The sequence below is a fragment of the Vespula pensylvanica genome, chromosome 3 (genome assembly GCF_014466175.1).
Source record: "Vespula pensylvanica isolate Volc-1 chromosome 3, ASM1446617v1, whole genome shotgun sequence".
NCBI classification, from domain to species: Eukaryota; Metazoa; Arthropoda; class Insecta; order Hymenoptera; family Vespidae; genus Vespula; species Vespula pensylvanica.
The window spans coordinates 3,653,627-3,674,876 of NC_057687.1; the positions used below are offsets into that span (position 1 = coordinate 3,653,627).

The window sequence follows — 21,250 nt, forward strand, 5'->3', positions numbered from 1 at the left end:
ATATATGTATTTCTGGTATAAAATAAATCAAGTCAAACAGATGGATATAGTTGATGATTTTTTGTAAAAAATCGACGTCAACGGAGAATTCGATACATTTTCTTCTTCTTCCTCTTTTTTTATATTTTCATTCAACAAACAATCGAATCTCATCTCGACACATTAGATCGTATATAAATCGTAATTATTATAATCGACAATATTACGATTGGAAAGATTCAAAAGACGTTCCTATTTACTTCGTTATTTGAAAATAATACAATTCCACTTAATTACGAATTAAACGTTTCCTTTCGACGAGTAAATGTCAAATAGACGTTTGCGATAAAATTAGATCGACGATCGTAATGTTTAAGAAAGAAAAAAGAATAAAGAAAAAGAGAGAGACAAAGAGAAAAAATTATTTTCTTTTTTTATTCTTCCTATCGCAAACAAGACTCACGAAAATTCAATCGTCTCGTCACCTTCAATCATCATCATCCATCGTCACCATTACCATCACGAAGATCAAATGTGACCGGACTATTCTGAATGCGTCAATCATCGATCGCCGTTAATTACGTTCCTAACCGCGACCGCAATCACGCGGACCACCTACTATATTTACCTTCTCGCTAACGGATTTCATCTCATCGAGTTTCGAATCTTTGTAGAGCTTCCTATATACGCCTGATAATCGACGATAATCGATAAGATAATCGACGCATCACATCATCTTTTTTTTTAACTTTTTCGAATACACGGAAAGACAAGTACGAAAGACGAAAGAAAAAGAATTGAAAAAAAAGAGAAACAAAAAAATATATATATATAAGAAAGTAAAAGGAAACGAAAATTCAAGACAAAAAAATCGTTCGTAACGATAAACACGTTTTATCGTTTATATGATGGAATTATCGAGCTGGTACTTGAGAAATTTCATCGGGACAAGAGAAAAAACGGAAAGTATGAATAATCGCGATTATTCATTTTCAAGTGGCAAAATACGCATATACACTTATTCGACATGATAAAACAATGGAAAAACATAGGAAGAATTTTGTTCGATGATCGATAAGTTAATCAATTTATCGATACGCAATATAAGAATACAAAGTAATAATAACAATATATATATATATATATATATATATATATATATCAAGTAGCTATCGCGACTGATCGACTTGAGATAAAATCATAAAATATATTTCGATGAGAAAATAAGGGAGAGAGAAATGGAGAAAAAGAAAAAAAAAGGAAAAGAAAGAACAGAGAACGTAATAAAGAATTCTCGTTGTAAATATAAAACGCTATAGTCAGCAAAGTTGTCAATTAAAATTGATGACTAATCGCTAATAATTCGTCTCGATCGATCAAAAGCTATAATTAAAATATTAGAACGATGATGTATTTTTATAAACGTATTTTTTTTTTTTTTCTTTTAAACTAATTTACGCGTTACACCATTATTTCTGAAAATAATTCACTCTGTCGTTATACTCATTTTATCTTCGAATCGAACGCATGGTCTTTCTTACGGAAGATTGACGTAACGTCGCAATCTGTGTTCCGAATTATATCCTTAGAATTTGATCTGTTTCGATCGAAAACTCAAGCATGAGAGGAAAAGATCTAAAGATTTACGAGCGGAAGCTAAAGCATCATCGATGCCAACAAAAACTATTTTTCAGATATTTTTATAAGCGTCCATTAACAAAAAGAAAAGAACTTTACGTCTTTCTTCTCGAACGAAACGAAACGATTCATCAGGGAATATCTTTCATCGAGTTTCATCAAGTACGACTTAAATCTCGAAGACGAGATAGAGAGATAGATAGATAAAGAGAGAAAAAAAGAGAGAAGAAATAAAAAAAAAAAAAATAAGAATTTTAGAACTCGTATTTTCTTTTTTAAGCCACTGTATTTTTTTTTTTTTTTTTTTTTAATACGAAAGTCAAAGCCATCCATCCGAGGACAGTGAAGAATATTTCTCGTTAAAACAAAACAAAAAAAAAAGAAAAGAGAGAAAGAGAGATAAAGAGAAAGGAAAAAAAAAAGAGAAGATCCTCTCCACTCATCGAGACGATTTTAAAATCAGAATCCGTACTTCCACCACGTCGCGACCATAAATCTCACAGATTATTTATCATAGCTTTCTGAAGTAAGATCGAAAAGAACGTGCGATATTCGAAGTTGACTAAGCAGCGTTTAGATGGTATTATGTGAAAATAAACCGAATAGAGAGCGACATGCGGAATTGGAATTATCGCGAATAAATTTGATTCCAAGAGTGAGAATCTACGAAGAACTACGTTAAATAAGAAATATATAAAATATATAAAAATATATAAGAATATATAAAAGATATATAAAGAAATGTATACATATATATACATACATATATACATATGCACACATATGTAGATATAACGATACATTTTCGAATATCGATAACGACGAACATCAAGCGATTTTATTCAAGAAATCTTGTCACTATCACTACAAATATCACTCTATCTCTTTATCATTTAATACTTTGGAAAAAAATTTGATTCAAGTAGTAACCTCGACATGGCAGACATTTTCAAGTCAAAGTCGTCAAACGTATACGTCTTGGAAAGCACAGTGACATCACTGAAAAAGTAAATGGTAGGGATAAACGTAAATGCGTGGCGTGAATGCTGATGTTATTTTATCGTCACATTAATGCTCCGATAAAGAAACTTTTACCGCGCTCTTCGATCCCTTCGACCAAATGGATTCACGATATTGAATTGAGTCATAAGATTGTTGCATATGGAAGAAAGAGATAGAAAGAGAGAAAGAGAAAGAGAGAGTGATGCGGCTTCCGATTGCGAATTTAGAAACGTATGCTATCTCTTATGCAGACATTATAGCTATAAGTTATATGCCAAAAATTACAAATTACGGTATTCTGCCTCGTGCCTTCCTTCTTCCTCTTTATTCGATATGTGTACATAGATTCGAATTTAGCTCCTTAGTGATTCGTTCGATAACTTGAAGATTCTCGAACGGACCACGTGGCTTAAAAGGATATAAAATAAGATCCCTATATCGCCCCTAAATTCACCCAAATTCGTTCGTGTTAATGAGAATTAAGATTAGGGTAGAAAATTCTTTTTTCTCGTTAAAGAGGAGAATTTTGTCGAGCAAATTTATTTTTATCAGGAGCAAAATGAGAATTCTTTTTTTCTTCTCTTCTTTTCTTTTCTTTTTTTTTTCTTTCTTTCTTTCTTTTCGCAAAAATAAAAATCTTTTACAAAATTGTAAAAACTTTCGCTCGTGTATTGATGCATCGCGTTTTAACGCCTATAAGCCGACTGGATCTGACAGATTTTTTAAACCCAAAACGCGATGCGACTGATTTAATCCGTCAATCATTTAGAAAAAAAAGAAAAAAAAATAGGAAAAAAGAAAGATCGAACATTACGCGAACTATTTTCCCTGAAATATGTTGCGCGCCACTCGGGATTCATATCAATGTTCAATGACGCAATTTACGTCAGAGTAATCTGCATTTCAAAATAAAAATAATACAGTTTGGAAAATAACCTAATACTAATATTTGACGGAGCAAATTTTATACCGCATGTAAATACAAAATGGTGAACTAATAGATTGTATATAAGATTTTATTCCCTTATTAATATTCTTAAATTTATTGCATTAAATTTTCAAAATGTTGAGGTTATTTATTTACTTAGATATATTATCAATTAAATTATTCCATTTTAAATCGCTTATAGAAACTGACGTTACTGGTATTACTTAATCTAGCGTTAATATTAAATCGATATTAAAATGACTTACCATTGAGACCATACTTCTCCTGATTCCTTTTCACTTGGTCGAGGGACAATCCTTTCTCCGAATCCACATTGAAATAATTTAATACCTCGTCAACGGTCTTCGCATGGCCGTCCTCCATGATTGCTTCTTTTTCTCAACACTGCTTATAGTATCCTCTCGATGTTTGTACCGTTCATTCACGTAAACAAATTCTGAAAATTGAAAGAAACAAAATAGACTTTAACGTTAGACGGTCCATCTTTTGTCTTTTATTTAAATACAGTTTAACGTTGTTACAAAAGGATAGCATTATTATTATTATTTATATATACAACAATAATAATAAATAAAATAATACATTCAACAGACATTTAAAAAAGAATGAATAAAAGCGAAAGCAGTTATCAATGACAAGGTAACGTTCCAAGTTCAACATATTCAAACAAGATGTATTCATTTTATATGATCAAAGAATAAAAATAAGTAGCATACAACTCAAATATGATGTATTATTTTGCGTATTACTATGAAACGAATAAAGCCGTTCTGACTAGTTGACATACTGCTATATCTTTAAAATAAAATAAAGAAAAAAAAAAAAATGCGGAAAAAAAGAATGAGAAGTCGAAAGAGCAAGGAAAGGTCAAACGTACGGAGCCGGAATACATAGTGATAGGAGAAAAAAAAAAGAAAAAGATAAGGATTCTAAACGCGTGCACACACCTCACAACAGCGCCGAGACGCTTTCGGTCCAGGTTAGAACGACCTCGAGACAAGGAAGTCTTCGATTACAAAGCAGTTTAAACGGTTCAATTTTCTCTTTGATTTTCTTCCACTTTTCGAATGGATTTTAGGAAACGGAGAAGAAAAAATGATCGCCATAAACTAGTTCAGGTATTCGTTGACGACGTGTCACGACAAAATCACGTTACGGGTTCACGAGTATTTAGGTTAGTCAGGAACAGGAGAGAGAAAGACGGATAGATCTTGATTATGAGAAAGAAAGGAGAGAAAGAGAGAAAAAGAGAGGAGAGAGAGAAAGAAGAAAAGGCAGAGAGAGAGAGAGAGAAAGAGAGAGAGAGAGAGAAAAAGAGGGAGCGACACAAACGATTCACAGTTCACTCGAAGGCACGAGAATAAGAGATAGATAATATCTCTTTCTCTTTTAAAATCAAACAAAATCACGAATAGACAAACTTTTTTTTCTCTTTGATTAACGCGTCTCGTATCACGAGGCACATCCACTGAAATCCGAAGTGCACGTCATTTTCTTCTTGACAAGTACGGACCCGAATTGCTAACCAAACCTCCGCTTCCGTCTAACTAAAAGCGACGACAAACGACGAATCATCGCGCGCGTTACTGCGCCATCTGTCGGACTGCGTCGGTTATGAGTCGACGCGCACGTCCGACGTAAGGCGGATTTTACGGATGAGAATTCGTTTTTCTTCGATGAAATGAAATTGTCGGTATCTTATAATACGTCGAAATTCATAGAAATAAGATATGCCGGTTTTGTTGTGACCTTTCGTGAACGACTTTTTCGTAAATTAAATTAGAGGGGGCTAGGATCGAGATATCGCGACGCAGGAAAACAGACGACGAAACGAAAAGCAGAGAGCATGTGGAGCGACGCCATTGGTTAAAGCGGCGTTGATGGAGTGTGACGCACTCGGCTATTTTCAGGCTTCTGCTAGGCTATTTCCTTGGCGCGTATTTTAAGACGCTCACAGGACATTGCTGTATTGTCGTTATGTAATCATTATATAGGGAGGGCTTAAAATTTCTCCCTTTCTTATTAGGCTCTATTTATCGAAGGTAAATGCAGAATAAAACAAATATCGTTTCATTTTCGAATCAAATACTTATTACTTATTAAAGATGAAAGAAAGGATCGCTGATACGGTTCGTTACGACGTGTAAAATAGAAAAGCGTAAATATGACGGCTGCGATTATGTAACGCGTGAACGAGCTAAATCGGTTTGGCGTTTAACCTACATCTTTGAATTATCGGGACTTCTCGTTCAACTTGGATTCAAATAATTGCTATACTAATTAAAAATAGTAATTAAATTTATCTCTTATCTTAAAACCTTGTATGTATTTATATGGATTATTTAACGCAGATAAGATTCATCGAAGCAAGAGACAAAAATCTCAACGATCTCATGTACGAGTAAATCTCTATGGAAAAGAATAATCGTAATTTATCGAATCGATCGATAAACAAAGATCGTAAAAGATCTATCTCATTTCTTTTCACGAAAAATCTTATCGTAGTATAAGCATCGAGTTCTCTGGTCGGTGTCAACGAAGAGCACAGCGTCATTAAATCGTCGCAAGTTCAAGGGCGATACAGATCGAATTTAAAATTCGAGTCAAGTTCGGAGGTCTCGTCTACCGAGCCAAGGTTAGCTCTAAACTTAAGCATCAATAGGAAAGCAATGCAATGAGGTTAATCGAGGTTACGGTCATTGGATCAGTGACACAAAACTATTCGGCGCATTTCATCTAAGCACTTTCGTCTAATCGATCTGGAATCTCTCGCATCTCTCAATATTATATTCCCCAACCTATCGAAACTTTTCCAAGTTTTTCATTACTTCGATCTAACGAGTTCGATCAAACCCAACGATATATCTCAATAGAAATTCGATCCGAGATCGATTCGATGTGCTTAGAAAGGATTCATAAAGAAGTTGCGATAAATAATCAAAAGATATCGTTCGACTCTAACCCTGGAAAGAAAAACGATTAGAAGAAGACAAAGAAAAAGAAGAAAATAGAAGAAAAAGAAAAAAAAAGAGAGAGAGAGAGAGAACAAGTGTCCCGCGGACTAACCCTTGCAACACAACTATTGTTCTGGGCTATCCTTTTTTTTGCGAGAAAAATTACGCGCAGTAGTACATATCAGGATATGAGCCGGCCCTGCAACAAACTTGCCTCCCGGAGAACTCGTCCGGAAGACACACGTAAAGGATTGATGATCGCGAAGAGACCGTTTGCGCGAAACTGGGAGATGCTTTGGAAAACAATCTGAAAAGGACCCGTCCGGACAAGTGGCTCTCCCTCGAACGCCCGGGAAGCGACTAGTCGGCCAAATCGCGCGTGCCCGAGAGCGAACGCTTTTAGCACTCGTCTCCGACGACTTCCTAATTATTTTGGCAGAGATGTTCGTCAGCTTCTCTCTCTCTCTCTCTCTCTCTCTCTCACTCTTTTATACACATACGCATACACACGCACAAGTAGGCATATTTACGGTCTCTGCTTTGCTGGTGTCTCTTCTTATCTCTCTCTTTCTCTCTTTCTCTTTCTCTCTCTCTCTCTCTCTCTCTCTCTCTCTCTTTCTCTCTGTCTTTCATTCTCATTCTCATTATCATACTCATCCTCTCTTTGTTCTCTCCTCCAGCTGTTTAGTAATTATTAAACACATCACAATTTCAAGATTTCTCGTCTTTGTATTCTGTTTCTGTTCTGTGTCTGTATGTCTGTCTCTTCTTCTCTCTCACTCTCTCTTTCTGGGCTTATATCATAGCTCGTGATAGAATAATAGTATTAACCTAGATTAATATTAGCTTATTCTCGAAGTTTAAAAGTAGGAATTTTTAATAGATGTATAATAGATTGTGATATAATTTTTTCAATATATTTGTGCGTGTGTGTGTGGAACAGTTAATAATATAAAATTATAATATATATATATATACATATATATATATACATTTAAGTACATATATATATATATGTATATGTTATGTATATGTATACAAATTTATATCTATGAATTATGTAGAAATATCGTTTTGAACTTTTCAAAGAACCCAATAGTAATGCTTCTATTTGAAGACGAGATGCAACATGGTCGACGGGCTATAAAGATAGGAAGCACGGCGATGTTTGTTGGCAAACAAGCAGAGGTCGTGTTTATATGTAACGTGCGCACAACACGCAGACGCGTCTAATGAGGTAATCCGCGAGAGCGAATCGCTGATATATCATATAGATTCTCAGAAAGAAGAAAATGTTTCGTTCGACGGAACAGCGAATAAGAAAAGAACAAAGAGAGAGAGAGAGAGAGAGAGAGAGAGAGAGAGAGAGAGAGACAGAGTAAGGGAGAAAATAGAAAAGCAAAAATTTTCAATCTTTATATAATCCACGGATTATATAAAGTCCGTGTTTGAAAATTTCGAATTTAATAATGCGTTCGATATTTTCACTTTTCACAATCCCGAATGTCCTAATAAATTTGTCAGAATTTTTGGCTCCTGTACGCATTGCCATAGTTTATTCAACGGTTCTATCGAAAATCTCACTCGAATGTACATGGCCACGCAAAAAGACGGAATGGATCGAGTATTTATCAAAATCCCCAAATAAATTTCCTCTATATCTTAGCAAATGAATATTAATAAAAGATCTCATATTTTTCTTTTGGAATTATTTGCACGGATTGATCCTCCAACGGAACGACAAAAATCCGACATTTTTTTTTATAGCCCTGTTGAGAGATAGAAAGAGAGAGAAGGAGAAAGAAAGAAAGAGAAAGAAAAAAGAGAGATAAAGAGAGAGAGAGAGAGAGAGAGAGAGAGAGAGAGAGATTCTCTTACATAATTAACAGAAGAAATGATAGGATTAATAGAAGCTTAGACACGTGTATTTGACTCACGAGTTTTTCGACATCGTACACGTTAACGAAATATCGAATTCACTAAATCAGTGAAAGAAAATTAGAGCGAAAAAATCGACATTGTAATCACATCACCGTTAGAACGTCCTTAGATCGCAGGATCGAAAAGGAAGTAATGCAAGAAGCAAAGTAACAAAAAGATAAAGGTAACGAAAAGATTAATTGACTAATATCATCGACGATGCAATCGTCGTTTCTGTGTTTTAGATTCGTTGTTAATCGACGTTTAGGATTCTCACGTTTTTATTTGTAAAATTCACAAAAAACACGAGTCTACGCCGAGACTAATCCTGTTTATTTTTGCCTCTTTTATCGTCACAACACTGCTTTTCGTCGATATTTTGATTCTTTTTGTTAAATTTCTTATTTTCTATATTTTATTCTCTCTCTCTCTCTCTCTCTCTCTCTCTCTCTCTCTCTCTCTCTCTCTCTCTCTTTCGTCACTACGCGAATATCACAAAAGCACTATTATATGTCGTATCACCAGCATATCTTTCGAATTAACTTACCAATGCCTTCCCTTCCAACAGCTCTTATCTTTACGACTTTATATCACCGGCACAGCAGACTCCGGCTAATTAAACACTTTTGCCCAACACCGATAATTAATCTTCTTATTATTCTTATTCCTTCGTAGCTTTTCCGAAAATGGAATTGAATCGATGACAGTGAAATAACGTTCCACGATAAAAAATCGCAAAGATTCCAGGTACGATGAATTTACTCCTCCCTGTGCATGGTTGTTTACGCGCGTTTCACTCAAAATAATTACATTTAAGGACAACGAAGAAACATTCAAAGGGCTACGCCTGCGCTGCTGAACGAAACGAAGCGCCGAGAGTCTGCGAAAATCGTTTAAATAGTCCGTCAACGTCGCTACCTGGTGGCCAGACATCGAACGAGGAAAAGTCTGGCCGGAAGCCAGTGGTCCCGGACGTCGCAAAAGGGAGGTAGGTTCTTTGCTTCTCTCTCTCTCTCTCTCTCTCTCTCTCTCTTTCTTTCTACCTCTACTTTGCACTTTTTCCATCTAACCTTGCAACTCGCCAAACCCCTCTAAATTGAGTAAACATTCCTTTCTAAGACTCTACTTTAATCTTTTAGGTTAGGTCGGCCCGAAACGATAAAAGAAGTCATCTTTGTCGCCATTTTTGTTCTTCGATCTCGGTACCGGAAGTGTTCTGCTAGCGAAGCTCGAACGCAAACTTTATTAAGTCTATCCACGAAAAATGACAGTATTGTAATTTCGACGATTGCAATGTAAACATGTTACGTTTGTATCGCGGACGTAGATCATTATAAATTGGATGAATGCATCTATAGTAGGAAAATCAAGAGAAAGATTAAAAATAATTGATCTGTATGATGGACTTTATATTTCTCTTGTTTTAATAATAAAATAGCGAACAATAAAACGTACTATTATGTATTATCGTAATGTTATATTTCATTATATTATATATATATTTTTTTTCTTTTTCTTTTTTTTTTGGTAATATGCCGCTGCCGATAAAAAGTACTCAAATAAATATGTTTACGATGTGACAGGTATCTACACATTCGGCGTAGTCAGTCACGATGCATACGATAAACACACATTTAAGCTGACACGCGCACACGCGAGCAAACAGAAAGTTACGTTCGCCTACGCTCGAGGCGCCTGCTGTTCCAAGTATAAGCATGGCAAGAGGTAGAGCAAAAGAAGAGACGGGAAGAGAAGGGAAGACGTAAAACGCACGGTCAACGGCCTGTTCTTTGCGGGAATTCTAAATACATTTAACGTACAAGCCAATGCGTTACCGTTACGGTTCCACTGTCACCAGAAAAGCTCACCGGTGCTTTCGTCTGGTTATCTTTGATAAAGTTAGACGTGCTCGCTCGAATTTACTTAAAAAATTTTCGTATACACCCTACGTATCTAAGTTCGTTCGAACTCGAGAAATTCGATGTTTTTCATAATCAGATATATTGATTTAACGTTAAAATTTATGTCTTACGACGTTATGATGAATATCGATATTTTTAAAATGAACAGTGTTCTATTTAATAGTTGAAATATGAAAAATTCTTTATGCATCCGATAAGAGAAGCAATGAAAATTATTTTGATATATTTTATTTTAGAAAAATTCTATCATCCTACATAGATACATTAAAAACCGACGACAAGGTGGTCAGTATATATCTTAAAGAAAAATCCATCGTGTTTGCTATCATGGTTAATGAATAACTCTTTTCATAGTAATTTATCAAACAGAACACGTGTTTAAAAACTTCTAACTCCTTGCAAACGTGAAGTTCAGGAGAAGGGAGTTAAAAATAGAGCTCGAAGCATTATAGCTTTGCCGTGTGCCGGTGCTGGCAGAAGAGAATCCCATGTATTTATGGACGTTTTACGTTTTTATAAATGAACTGCTAAACAGCTTTGATGGAACTGACTGTCAAGAAGAACTATCTTCTATGGTCATCGTCATCTTTTTTCGAATAGATCCTCGAACTTCATCAGCCTCTTTTCGTTACAATGACGAATATAGAACTGACAAAATCAAACAAAGTAAAAATACGCGATAATTATTGTATTAACGAAAAAGAAATGATTCAATTTCGCTAATCCTTTCTATATAATCGTATAATAATCGTCGATGGCGATTACTGTATTCGAAGATAATTGAAATTTTTAGTTCGAAATCCTTGTTCCTGAAAATACGTGAAAGCTCGTTGTCAATGTTGATGGACATATGACGTCGATGGTGTCACGAACATGGTCCGACTCAGCCAACCCTCGATCTAACCGGAGTCGAAAACATCAGGTCATGTGTGAAGGATCGCTCGGATAGATATATATTTTCTCCGTACACTGCACATATTTTTAGGTAAGCAGCGAGATAATACGAAATTAGAACGCCCGCGGCCTTTGTAAGAGCCGGCGTCGTCATTAGTCGTTTGAAGGCTCACGGTACGTTACGTATGTTCCAATCCACCGTCGTTCTATCCCTGGGAGGCATTATTGTCGCCAGTATCCAGAATAGCAATGTAAGCGTGTGTGTGGCCTCCTCGGCTAATCTCAGCTCGCTTTCATCGGTTATTGAAATTCTAATGGCTAACTGTAACCAGATGTTCTTGGTAATTAATCTTACCAATAATCGTCACGAGATCTATCTAAATCCCTCTTCGTATTTCACGCTTGATGTATGTATATATATTACACATAAGTGTGTACAAGGAACGTTTGGAATTCGTGATTCAACGATGTTAATGCAGGTAGTATTCGTAAAACCAAATAGAAGATCTCGCGAATCAAAGAATCATTTACTTTTTATTTCCCTCGAAAATCCTCTGAAAGTCCTCTAAAACATTTATAAGCGAAGAGAACGTACAAAAAAAATATATATATATGACTTAAAATATATAACTATATAAATATCTCTATACATGTATCTACTCCATACAATTCGTAGCTAAAGGAAAAGCCGAGAGATATTTATATTCTCTGGTAAGACTTTGGACCGTGCGCGAATCGGGAGGAATGAAAAAAATGACGCAACGTCATAGTCGTGAATAAGTGACTGTTGTGACAGAACGAAATAGGAACTTGAGATCGTCATTCGGAGTCTTCGTTAAACGGGAGTTAGAGTGCACGGGTCTTGTCCTGTAAGCGTGTGCAAACTCTCTTGAAGTAGTCGAACGCGTATGACAGGGAGTTTAGTCGTACGTTGACAGCTGTTGTATGTGCGCTTTGTACCATCGCCAGCCGGTTTATCTCAAACGGTTTCTGTCTCGAGAGAAGTATAATATTAGATGCGGCATGTAATTCATGTTACTCCTCTTTGAGAAAATGAATTTACGATTATTCGCATGATTTTTCTTTTTCATCGATATCTAGTCGTATCGTCGATCGTCTCTCGATCAACCATACAATCTGCAAAGAGTCTTGAAAATGCTGGCAAGCTTTTCTTAACGACAAAGAAGTTATTCATACCACGAGACATGGACATAGGTCTTTGCCTTACGGCTTACGCCATGACATACCGGCAGGTCGGGCAGGAAGCCCACCGATGCGTCTGCCGAATTCAAAGATCAAAATCGATCGCAATCCGGCCGAACTGTTCCTATTCCGTATTCTAAACCTGCCGTCTACCCTTCCTCTACCACTTTCTTTCTCAACCACCCACCTAGGCCCCCGTCGCTTCTTCCCGCTCTTAATCTTTTTCAAAGTTAATACAAATCGGTATTACTTATGTAAACTATCTCAAGTAGTGGAGTAACATTGAGCTAATTATAAATTCAGCGCTAGTGAGTTCGTACGTATCTACGTACGTTCATTACCTACGCATAAGCAGTCAAGTAATTTGCGATGCAGTTGGTCTTAGGAGACCTATGCTACTACGACCTACCTAAAAATATACTTAGGGGGTCCGATCAACGGCCAACTGGGCCAGTGAAGTAACCGTAGCTCAACGTCCCAAATATAGTCCGACATCTCTACATAGCGACTACCGATAGTTGGCATCACGCGTTTATATCCCCATTTGCAGGTGTAACGCGAAGTATAATAACGTCTGTCATCGCTATTCTCTAATGACATTCCTGTATCACGGTGTTTCGCACGGATAAACTCGATAAATGTTGTTATCTTTATACTCGATAGAATGTAATTATTATTCCAACTATTTCCGAGAAAATTTATAAGCGTTCTTCGTATCAACGATTTCATTCGATCTCTCACTTTCGATATTGGACATAAATTTGATATAAACGATATGGGATATAAAATTTCTATGAACCCGAAATTTTCGTTGAAACTTCAAACTCCGTGAATAATTCTAACGCATTTACAAAAGACACTCGACGAATTAATTATAATTCTGACTACTTAGTATTGCGGTAGAATATATCCTCGACAAGAAGGAAGATTTCTCGTCGAAAAGTACAAAGAAGGATTAGAGAAATTTAGAACAAATTTCCTTTGGCAAACTTAACGAATCACGAATCCGTGATAGGCAGAGGCTTGCCATCGGTTTCCCACTTGGGATGATGTTCTCTTCTGTAAGAGAACGACACACGACAGGTATTGTCCACGATCTTAAATTATTCAACGTTCTCTAACACCGGCGAGAATCTTTGGCAGGTTTCGAGCGAGTGCGACGTCGAGGAAACGCAGAAAATTCTCATCTATCATGTCGAAACGCGTTACGCGAAAATAGTCGCAAGGATACCGCGAGGTCGGATTTGGTTTTGGCTCTCTGTGGAAGCGTAGAGAGAGCAGACTTTGAGTTTCTTGCGAGAGAATCTCGCATACTATTCCTGACAACTTTCCTATCATCTCACGTCATCGAGTCTTGGAACATTACGGACGATGACGACGACGAATCGTCGATGATTCTGTACGTAGCGAAGAGAAAAGAAAAAGAAACTTATTTCAAATTTTTTCTTCTGCTCCTTTATTTTTTTTTTTGTTTGTTTGTTTTTTTTTCTTTCTTTTTTTTTATATAAACGCTCGTCCATTTACTTTTCTTCTTTCTTTTTTTTTTTTTTCTTCTTCTTCATCTGCTTCTCCAAAGATAAACGCATAGAGGGATACGACTGATTCAGTCAGAACCAAACTCCAGAGTTCGAAATAACCAAGTTCATCTTACGCGTTCGGTTTCCATTAAGCTATAATTCACGGTGGCACACGTGTTAAAGCACGTGAGTTATGACGTAATGGTACAATGACGCGGTCATCGTAAATTCACTCGCCGGACACTCGCACTGTACTTTATCGCTTTTGCTCTTTGTAGCATTTTGTTCTTTTCTTTTTTATTATTTTTTTTATTATTTTTTTTTTTTGTTCTTTCTTTCTCTCGTCGGAATGTGTTCTCGTTCAAAGTGTAAAGAAAGAAAAATAAGAGCAAGAAAAGAGAGAGAATCAATATTTAGATGATCGAATTAAAGACGATAATAGATTATTTAGATCATTATTTAATTATTAGTTAATTATTATAAATAATTTTTCTTTATAATTATCCTGACATTATTATTACTACTTTATATTCAACGATGAACGTGTCATCTCAGCAATGCCATTAGTTTCTCTTCAGCTGGGAAAAGGGTGTCTATATATGAAAGACTTACAAAGCGACTCTCACGAGTAATCTAGCGGCTACCTAACGAGATAATTTGATATTACTCGATGCTCTTGCGAATATACGAGCTGAGTGGTGAGTTTCAAGATGAAGGACTATGTATGTGTCTCTCTTCTATACGTTACCGATACTTTGAAAAGGTAAGTAATAGTTTAAAGGCAGAACGATGTCGAAGAAAGTCTGGGTCAACGAAATGTTTCTACATCTAGGGATGACTATAATCGAATGTTGAAAAATCCTGTAAAGAATGATGATGTAACTCTCTCTCTCTCTCTCTCTCTCTCTCTCTCTCTCTCTCTCTCTCTCTCTCTCTCTCTCTCTCTCTATCTATCTATCTATCTATCTATCTCTCTCTCTATCTCTCTTTATCTATCTATTTATCTACCTATCTATCTCTTTTCGAACTCATTTAGAAACTAGTATTTCCTTTCTTCTGGCTGAAAAGATCATCGATGTCACGCGGGATCCTTGAAGCAGGAGCTATTATGGCCGGTCAAGCCTACGCTCTAGGCCAGGGGCTAGGCTAGGCTATTTCCGCTGTTTAGCTTATGGACAAAAATAGTCGTTGAGAGGCGAGTAAATTCGCCTTCGAATTTACTGGGACTTGTAAGTAAGATGATTACTTTCTCATTGATTATTCATCGTATTGAATATCAACATCACTGTATATGTATTTTTTTAAGAGTAATCATGCCTAGAGTCGATCGGAATATCGATTTTTTACAAGATAGGAGAATTAAAAGAAACTATCGAAATACCTATATTCCGTGTTTTTTTTTTTTTTTTTTTTTTTTTTTTTTTTTTTTTTTTTTTTCATAAAAATACCCTTGAGAGAGACCAGCGAGGAAATTTTTTTTTAACTTATCCCGTTTATTTAACTAACAGTGCCTTGACCAGTCTTCGCACGTCTTATATACGTCTATATAATCGCGACTGTAAGCAATAAAGAAGTTTGTTTGTATTTGTTACTGGAGCAACATCGGGAGAGTATTTTTTTGGCCAATGAATCGCGGAAGTGCTCACTCGACAATTTATTTGTTCGCTTCTCCATGTGGGATCGTTGTACGAGCTCGTAAATAACGTCGGGTGATATTCCCTTTTTCTTTCTCTCTCTCTCTCTCTCTCTCTCTCTCTCTCTCTTTCTTTTTCTTCCACTTCTCCTCTATCTAGAGATACTACGAAGACACAAATTCTTAATAAACAACCGAAAATAATCTCCTTTACGATATATGGTTAAAGTAATATTCGTTTCTAAGCTATACGAAGGAAACTCTGGATCTTTAATCAAAATCTGGGACGTTATCGTGTCACGACCCGAGGTACCCATTATTTCAGTAATTGGCGCAAACGATTAATCTATTTTCACCTACGCATTCGCGTTATTCTCTGTCAGCCGTGTTGGTTGCATGGTCCGCACGTTGGTAGATACATTTCGTCTCATGAAACAAAGTTATTTCCACTGTCGCCAACGTGCGACAGGTGCTTTGCGCTGACTTTACTACTGATTTCAGAATCAACTTTCGTACTCATTTACTCGTTTCTTTTTTATTTGTATCGTTTCTTTCATTTGTTTTTTAATTTTTTATTTTATTTACTTTATCCGATCCACAGCACGTACGTCGAGTATAATCTTTTATCGAACGAAGCAACGAATGTATAATAATTGTCAATAGGTTTTTGTCCAATTCAAATGATTGTCTTTCGTGTGCATACGTATTAAAAATGAAGATAGAATAAGGACAATGAATAGAAAAGCACAGAATTTGGCAATAGACCTTTAACGAAAATTTCTGCAAAGAGAATTTCGAAACAACGCGAAGACCGAGATATTTTAAATCGTCCACTTGTTGGCAGTAGTTACGTTGCCACAGTGAAATCGTTCGTCTTGAGCTATCCGATGGATAGATAGATTTGCGGCATAATTTTGGCAAGCTCGTAACGGCACTTATAGCTGATTGTCCACACAAGTGACGAGTTTTTGCATTGCTAAAACGGGAAAAAGCGAGTAAGTCGAAATAAATGGAGAAACAATAATAATAATACTAATACGTAATTTAATTAATTTTAAATAACATTGTGTATCAAAATGTGTGTCTTCGTTGATTCGATTGAAATTTATGAATCAACTCGGTGTATGAATTTTAATGAAACTGAAGAAATAAAAAAAAGATTTCCTCGATTCGATCGTATGAACTTACAACCTCTCCTCTATTGATACATCTTCTTGACATTGGAAAAAAGAAGAAAATGAAAATGTACAAGAAAAAGAAGAGGAACAAGCAAGGAGGATACACACCTCGAAAGCTACTCCACCTGCCATCGGACACCAGTGTGACCAAGCTGACCGTCCGACAGGACGCCTACACAAATTGCTACCACGTTATTTCGAGTGATTTGGCCTTGGGTGGCGGCCAGAGAAAACTTTTGAAATATCGGGGAACGCTGAAGCTCTTTCTTAGATATCGGGCCTCCCAGATATGTATTTATCGAGAGTCTTGGTTAAGGGGATGCAACAACTAGTAGATAGATAATGTCTACGTGATATAAGTCTAATGTAAAGTCAATTCGATCGTCATTCCCTAAGAAAATTATCGATCTTTCTTTGATATCCAAAATCAACCCTGATTCTCATTGAATAAATATAATGATATATACAAAATTTGTGTACGTGTATGTGTGTCTGTGTGTGTGTGTGTGTGTGTATTATGTATATATATAAATGCTTCAACAAATTTGACCCAAATTTTCGCCAACCAATAATAGTAAATTATACGAATAATTTATAGGTCGAAGGAACTCACAGTTTGTTCTGATATTAAAAGACGTTTATTACTTTGCACTTTTGGCATTAGTCTGTTTGTTCCTAGTCGACTATAAGTGAACTAACTTCTATTAACAGTTTTAAAGCGAACTCGATACTAATATCGTCACTTCGATATTTACAATATTCTTTTGTCCCTTCATCATTTTTCTTTTTATTTTACATACACACATATACAGTGTTAAAAGTATAATAAGAAAAGGTATAGTGTCGATCCCTCTTGTGCCTACAATATCGAGAAAAATAAAAGCATGCTTTAGCGTGCCAAAACACTCAACAAAGTTATGATATATATCGTTACGTGCCGACTAGCTGCTAAGAGTCAACAATGTAAGAGAGTACATTACGAAGGAATCTGTTATAGAAGATACTTCGAGATGTTATCGATTTTTCCGGAATAAAATAATTTCTATTTCTCGCCGTTCGTAGATTACACGAGGATGAAAAATAATAAAAAGATTAATTACAACGAAGAAAAAGGAGAATTTCTTTCTTCGAATTTTTTACCCCGAATTCTTAGTAACTTCGGATCTTCAGGGAAATTTCCAAAGGAATTTTCGTCTTAGTCGTGACGTCACGAACGTATTATTATTTGGCACGGTTAAAACGTGACGTCGCAGCTCGATGAAAGGCCGAACGTCGAGAAAAAGAGAGAGATAGAGAGAGAGAGAAAGGAGAGAGAGAGAGAGAGAGAGAAAGAAAAAGTGGGAGAGAGAGAGAGAAAGTATGATAGATGGACGTGCGTGGCGATCGACGTGTCAAAGTAGAAGGGATAATTGGATTTTTCAAAAGAACGTCTCTTTGGCAAGCCGAGAGCACTTCCTCGGCTCGGGACGAGCTTTGGCCGAGTTTGAGGAGCGTCGAGCTCGAGAACGAGTCATAATAATAACGTCTCATGCAAGGATTCCGCCGCTTGTGATTTCTATCTTAAATTTAAATAGAATAGTGGTGGTAGTGCCTGTTGGTGTTGGTACTGCTACTGCTACTGCTACTGCTGCTGGTGGTAGAAATATGCCACTGGTAATAGTGGTGGTAGCAGTAGTGTAGTAGTAGTAAAAATAGTAGTAGTAGTAGTAGTATAAATAGTGATAGCAGTAGTAGTAGAAGTGGTAATAATAGTAGTAGTAGTAGAAATAGTAGTTGTACTAGTAGAAGTAGTAATAGTAGTGATAGTGGTAATAATAGTAATAGTAGTAGTAGTAGTAGTTGTAGTAGAATAATAGTAATAGTACTGGTGGTGGTGGTAGTAGTAATTGTAGTAGAATAATAGTAATAGTACAGATAGTAATAATAATAGTAGTGATAGTAGTAGTAATATTGGTAGTAGTAGTAATAATAGTGGTAGTAGCAATAATAGTAGTAGTAGTAGTACTGATAGTAGCAATAGGTGTAGTAATAGTAGTAGTAGCAGTAATAGTAGTAGTAGTAGCAGTAGTACTAGTAATAGTAATGGTAGTAATGGTCGTGTCATCGAGCAAAAGGTTAACCGCGAAATAAGATTACGAACTTGCAACTGGACTTAAGCCGAGCGTACATATATATATATACCTACATATAAGTGCTTGATATCTAATCGATTCTTCTTCTTTCTTTTTCCCTTTTCTTCTTACTTTCTTTCTTATTCTTTTTCCTTTTATTAATCTTTTTTTATTAATCTTCTTTTATGAATTCCGCCCAAGTTCTATCACTCTCATGATATTTTTTGCAGAGTATAGAAATAATTAGTAGACCGAATTTGTTTTTCAAAACGATGATATTTGAGATAATGTTACTTCGTAACAATTGGCAGACCAACCGAACACACTTTTAGACCGCCAACTAAGGAATCATTAATTTATTTGACATTAGGCGAATAGTTGATGCGATTACGATTCGGTAGACTAAGTATTCGAATTAGATTCGGGAACATTGACGAATCGTTTGAAAAGTTATCACATTACAAATGATACGTTGTATTATACGTATGTAATTATATTTGTAAGAAAAATACGATACCGTTGTATTACTTATGAAAATTTACGTTCTTCCTTTTCTTTTCTTTCTTTCTTTCTTTTTTCTTTCATTCTTTTTCTCTCTTTCTTTTTCTATTCTTTTAATAATAAATCCGAACTACACGTGTATTTTAGGAAACATCGGTGAAATTTTCCTTATGCTCGCTCGAATACCGACCTACCTACTTTCGTTTATATCAAATTCAACATATTCCGTTTCTTTTTTTTTTCGATAGTTCGAGAGGACTTTGCAGAAGCTACCGAGATGGGAACGATACAATGTGTGGCTGGAATATTGCCAGTACCAACGAAAATCTGACGCTTCTAACGTACGATATTCTGTTATGCTCGTCGTTGATGCGAGCAAGGTATAATGCCGAAATATATATAAAAGAAAATGCATTGTACTCGCGAAAATAGATACTTAATGTGTCACAAAGAGATAAATTATAGTTGGATAATTTCGAAACTGTGATGTTCTTAAACTCATTTTCAAACTATTTCATTGTAATAATTTTTTTCTTTCATTCTCATTTTTTCGTCCAATTATTAAAAGATATAAAATAAATGTATGCAATTATAAAAACAGAAAAGAGGACTAAATATGACAATTCATGATTTTAACATTCACGAATTTATTATAACAAAAATAGAAGATCGTTCTTGATCATTGAAGATACTGACTGAAATAATAAATCCTGATCCAAAGATGTTATGATTAGGTACATCCAACTATCATAACGATTAGATGTGTAGATAAAATTGATTTACCTTGTAAACATTTTTCCATTCCTAGCTATTTCCATGAATCGCAGAATATCTCCGTTAAAACGAAGGAATTCGATCGAATATGCTAAAAAATATCGACGATTGGTATGGGCTCTATTGTTATCCAATTGACCAATAATAATCTGCGTCGATGTTAGGTCGCTTACCTCTGCTAAAAATATTTATAGAAACAAACTTACGATGTTTCAGCGACAAGAAATATAATCGTCATTTTTCATTCCGATAATATTAAAAAGAAAAAAAAAACATTATTTTAAATATCCGTATATATGTGACAGACATTACTTTTCTTTTTTCTCCTGGTGTCACTTTTACAGCTGCTTCCTTTAACTTTCTTCTATATTTATTACCGATCAAACGATAATCGTTTCCTCGTAAACGGGCTCGGAAAATCATAAGTTTCTCAAAATTCCAGGTCACCGTAGTTAAGACGTACGAAGAAGAAATCACGTGCAACAAAGTAACAATTTGTAAATGCAACGACGAGTAGACGCGACTGCCCTTGGAGAGGATCCAAAATAGGTCTGCCACCTTGCTTCGAAACAGCTCCATACTAAAATATCAATTGCGTATTTAATACCTAATTATGTTTCTCATCGATGCGCAAGACAGAATAATATGAATTCGCAGGTAATACATAATACATGTAAGAGAAGATTTTTATTTATTATATTTAAAAAAAAAAGGAATGGAATTTTTAAGCTCTTCTATGAATTTTCTTAACGTTAAACCTATCGATTAATTCTTTCTAATGCCTATCAACCTGAATTTTTTATGTATGGAATGAATGAAAAAAATTCGTATCTAAAATTTAAAAAGTATCATTAACAAATATTTGATAAAATTTGATACATCACAATAATTTTGATTGTAAACATTTTTCGAAATAATCAAGATATGAATTGTTAGAAATACATGTGTGGGTGTATTCACTTTGTCTTTTCACTTTTTATCACACGGGTTTTATTGCTATGGCGCCATCTAGCCGTGAGTTGTCGCTACTAATTTTTAACAAACTTCGTTGATATATGATATGAAGAAATGCGAA

The 21,250-nt window shown here is 35.5% G+C and overlaps 3 protein-coding genes and 3 long non-coding RNA genes across 9 annotated transcripts in view; 2 read left to right on the forward strand and 4 right to left on the reverse strand.

Moving 5' to 3' along the window:
* LOC122628011 (calcium-transporting ATPase sarcoplasmic/endoplasmic reticulum type) overlaps positions 1–9,276 on the reverse strand; it is a 30,274-nt gene extending 20,998 nt beyond the window's left edge. The window contains exons 1-2 of one of the 4 annotated variants that reach the window (XM_043809793.1): positions 8,990–9,273; positions 3,814–4,004 (exon numbers count right to left, since the gene is read on the reverse strand). In XM_043809793.1, the coding sequence (XP_043665728.1) occupies positions 3,814–3,931 (118 nt within the window). In that variant the 5' untranslated portion in view covers positions 3,932–4,004; positions 8,990–9,273. Of the gene's footprint in view, positions 1–3,813; positions 4,005–4,515; positions 4,655–6,634; positions 6,863–8,989 lie in introns of those variants that run through there. The other 3 variants (XM_043809790.1, XM_043809791.1, XM_043809792.1) reach the window with 3 other exon arrangements.
* A 21-nt stretch (positions 9,277–9,297) lies between these two features.
* Positions 9,298–9,906, forward strand: LOC122628058. The gene is made up of 2 exons (XR_006326970.1): positions 9,298–9,430; positions 9,582–9,906. It is a non-coding gene; the product is annotated as an uncharacterized LOC122628058 (long non-coding RNA).
* A 6,218-nt stretch (positions 9,907–16,124) lies between these two features.
* On the reverse strand, positions 16,125–17,207 carry LOC122628064. The gene is made up of 2 exons (XR_006326975.1): positions 16,898–17,207; positions 16,125–16,587 (listed from the first exon to the last, which is right to left on the reverse strand). It is a non-coding gene; the product is annotated as an uncharacterized LOC122628064 (long non-coding RNA).
* A 911-nt stretch (positions 17,208–18,118) lies between these two features.
* Positions 18,119–20,154, forward strand: LOC122628054. The gene is made up of 2 exons (XM_043809881.1): positions 18,119–18,442; positions 19,650–20,154. Exons 1-2 carry the CDS (start codon positions 18,149–18,151, stop codon positions 19,785–19,787), a joined length of 432 nt encoding a protein of 143 aa, XP_043665816.1. The 5' UTR covers positions 18,119–18,148; the 3' UTR covers positions 19,788–20,154.
* LOC122628057 lies at positions 20,025–21,173 on the reverse strand. Its single transcript, XR_006326969.1, has 2 exons — positions 20,488–21,173; positions 20,025–20,353 (listed from the first exon to the last, which is right to left on the reverse strand). It is a non-coding gene; the product is annotated as an uncharacterized LOC122628057 (long non-coding RNA).
* A 10-nt stretch (positions 21,174–21,183) lies between these two features.
* The window catches only part of LOC122627537 (fatty acid synthase-like), a 3,106-nt gene continuing 3,039 nt past the window's right edge, over positions 21,184–21,250 (reverse strand). Inside the window, exon 8 of the mRNA XM_043808698.1 lies at positions 21,184–21,203. Within this exon, the coding sequence (XP_043664633.1) occupies positions 21,184–21,203 (20 nt within the window). The remainder of the gene's footprint in view (positions 21,204–21,250) is intronic.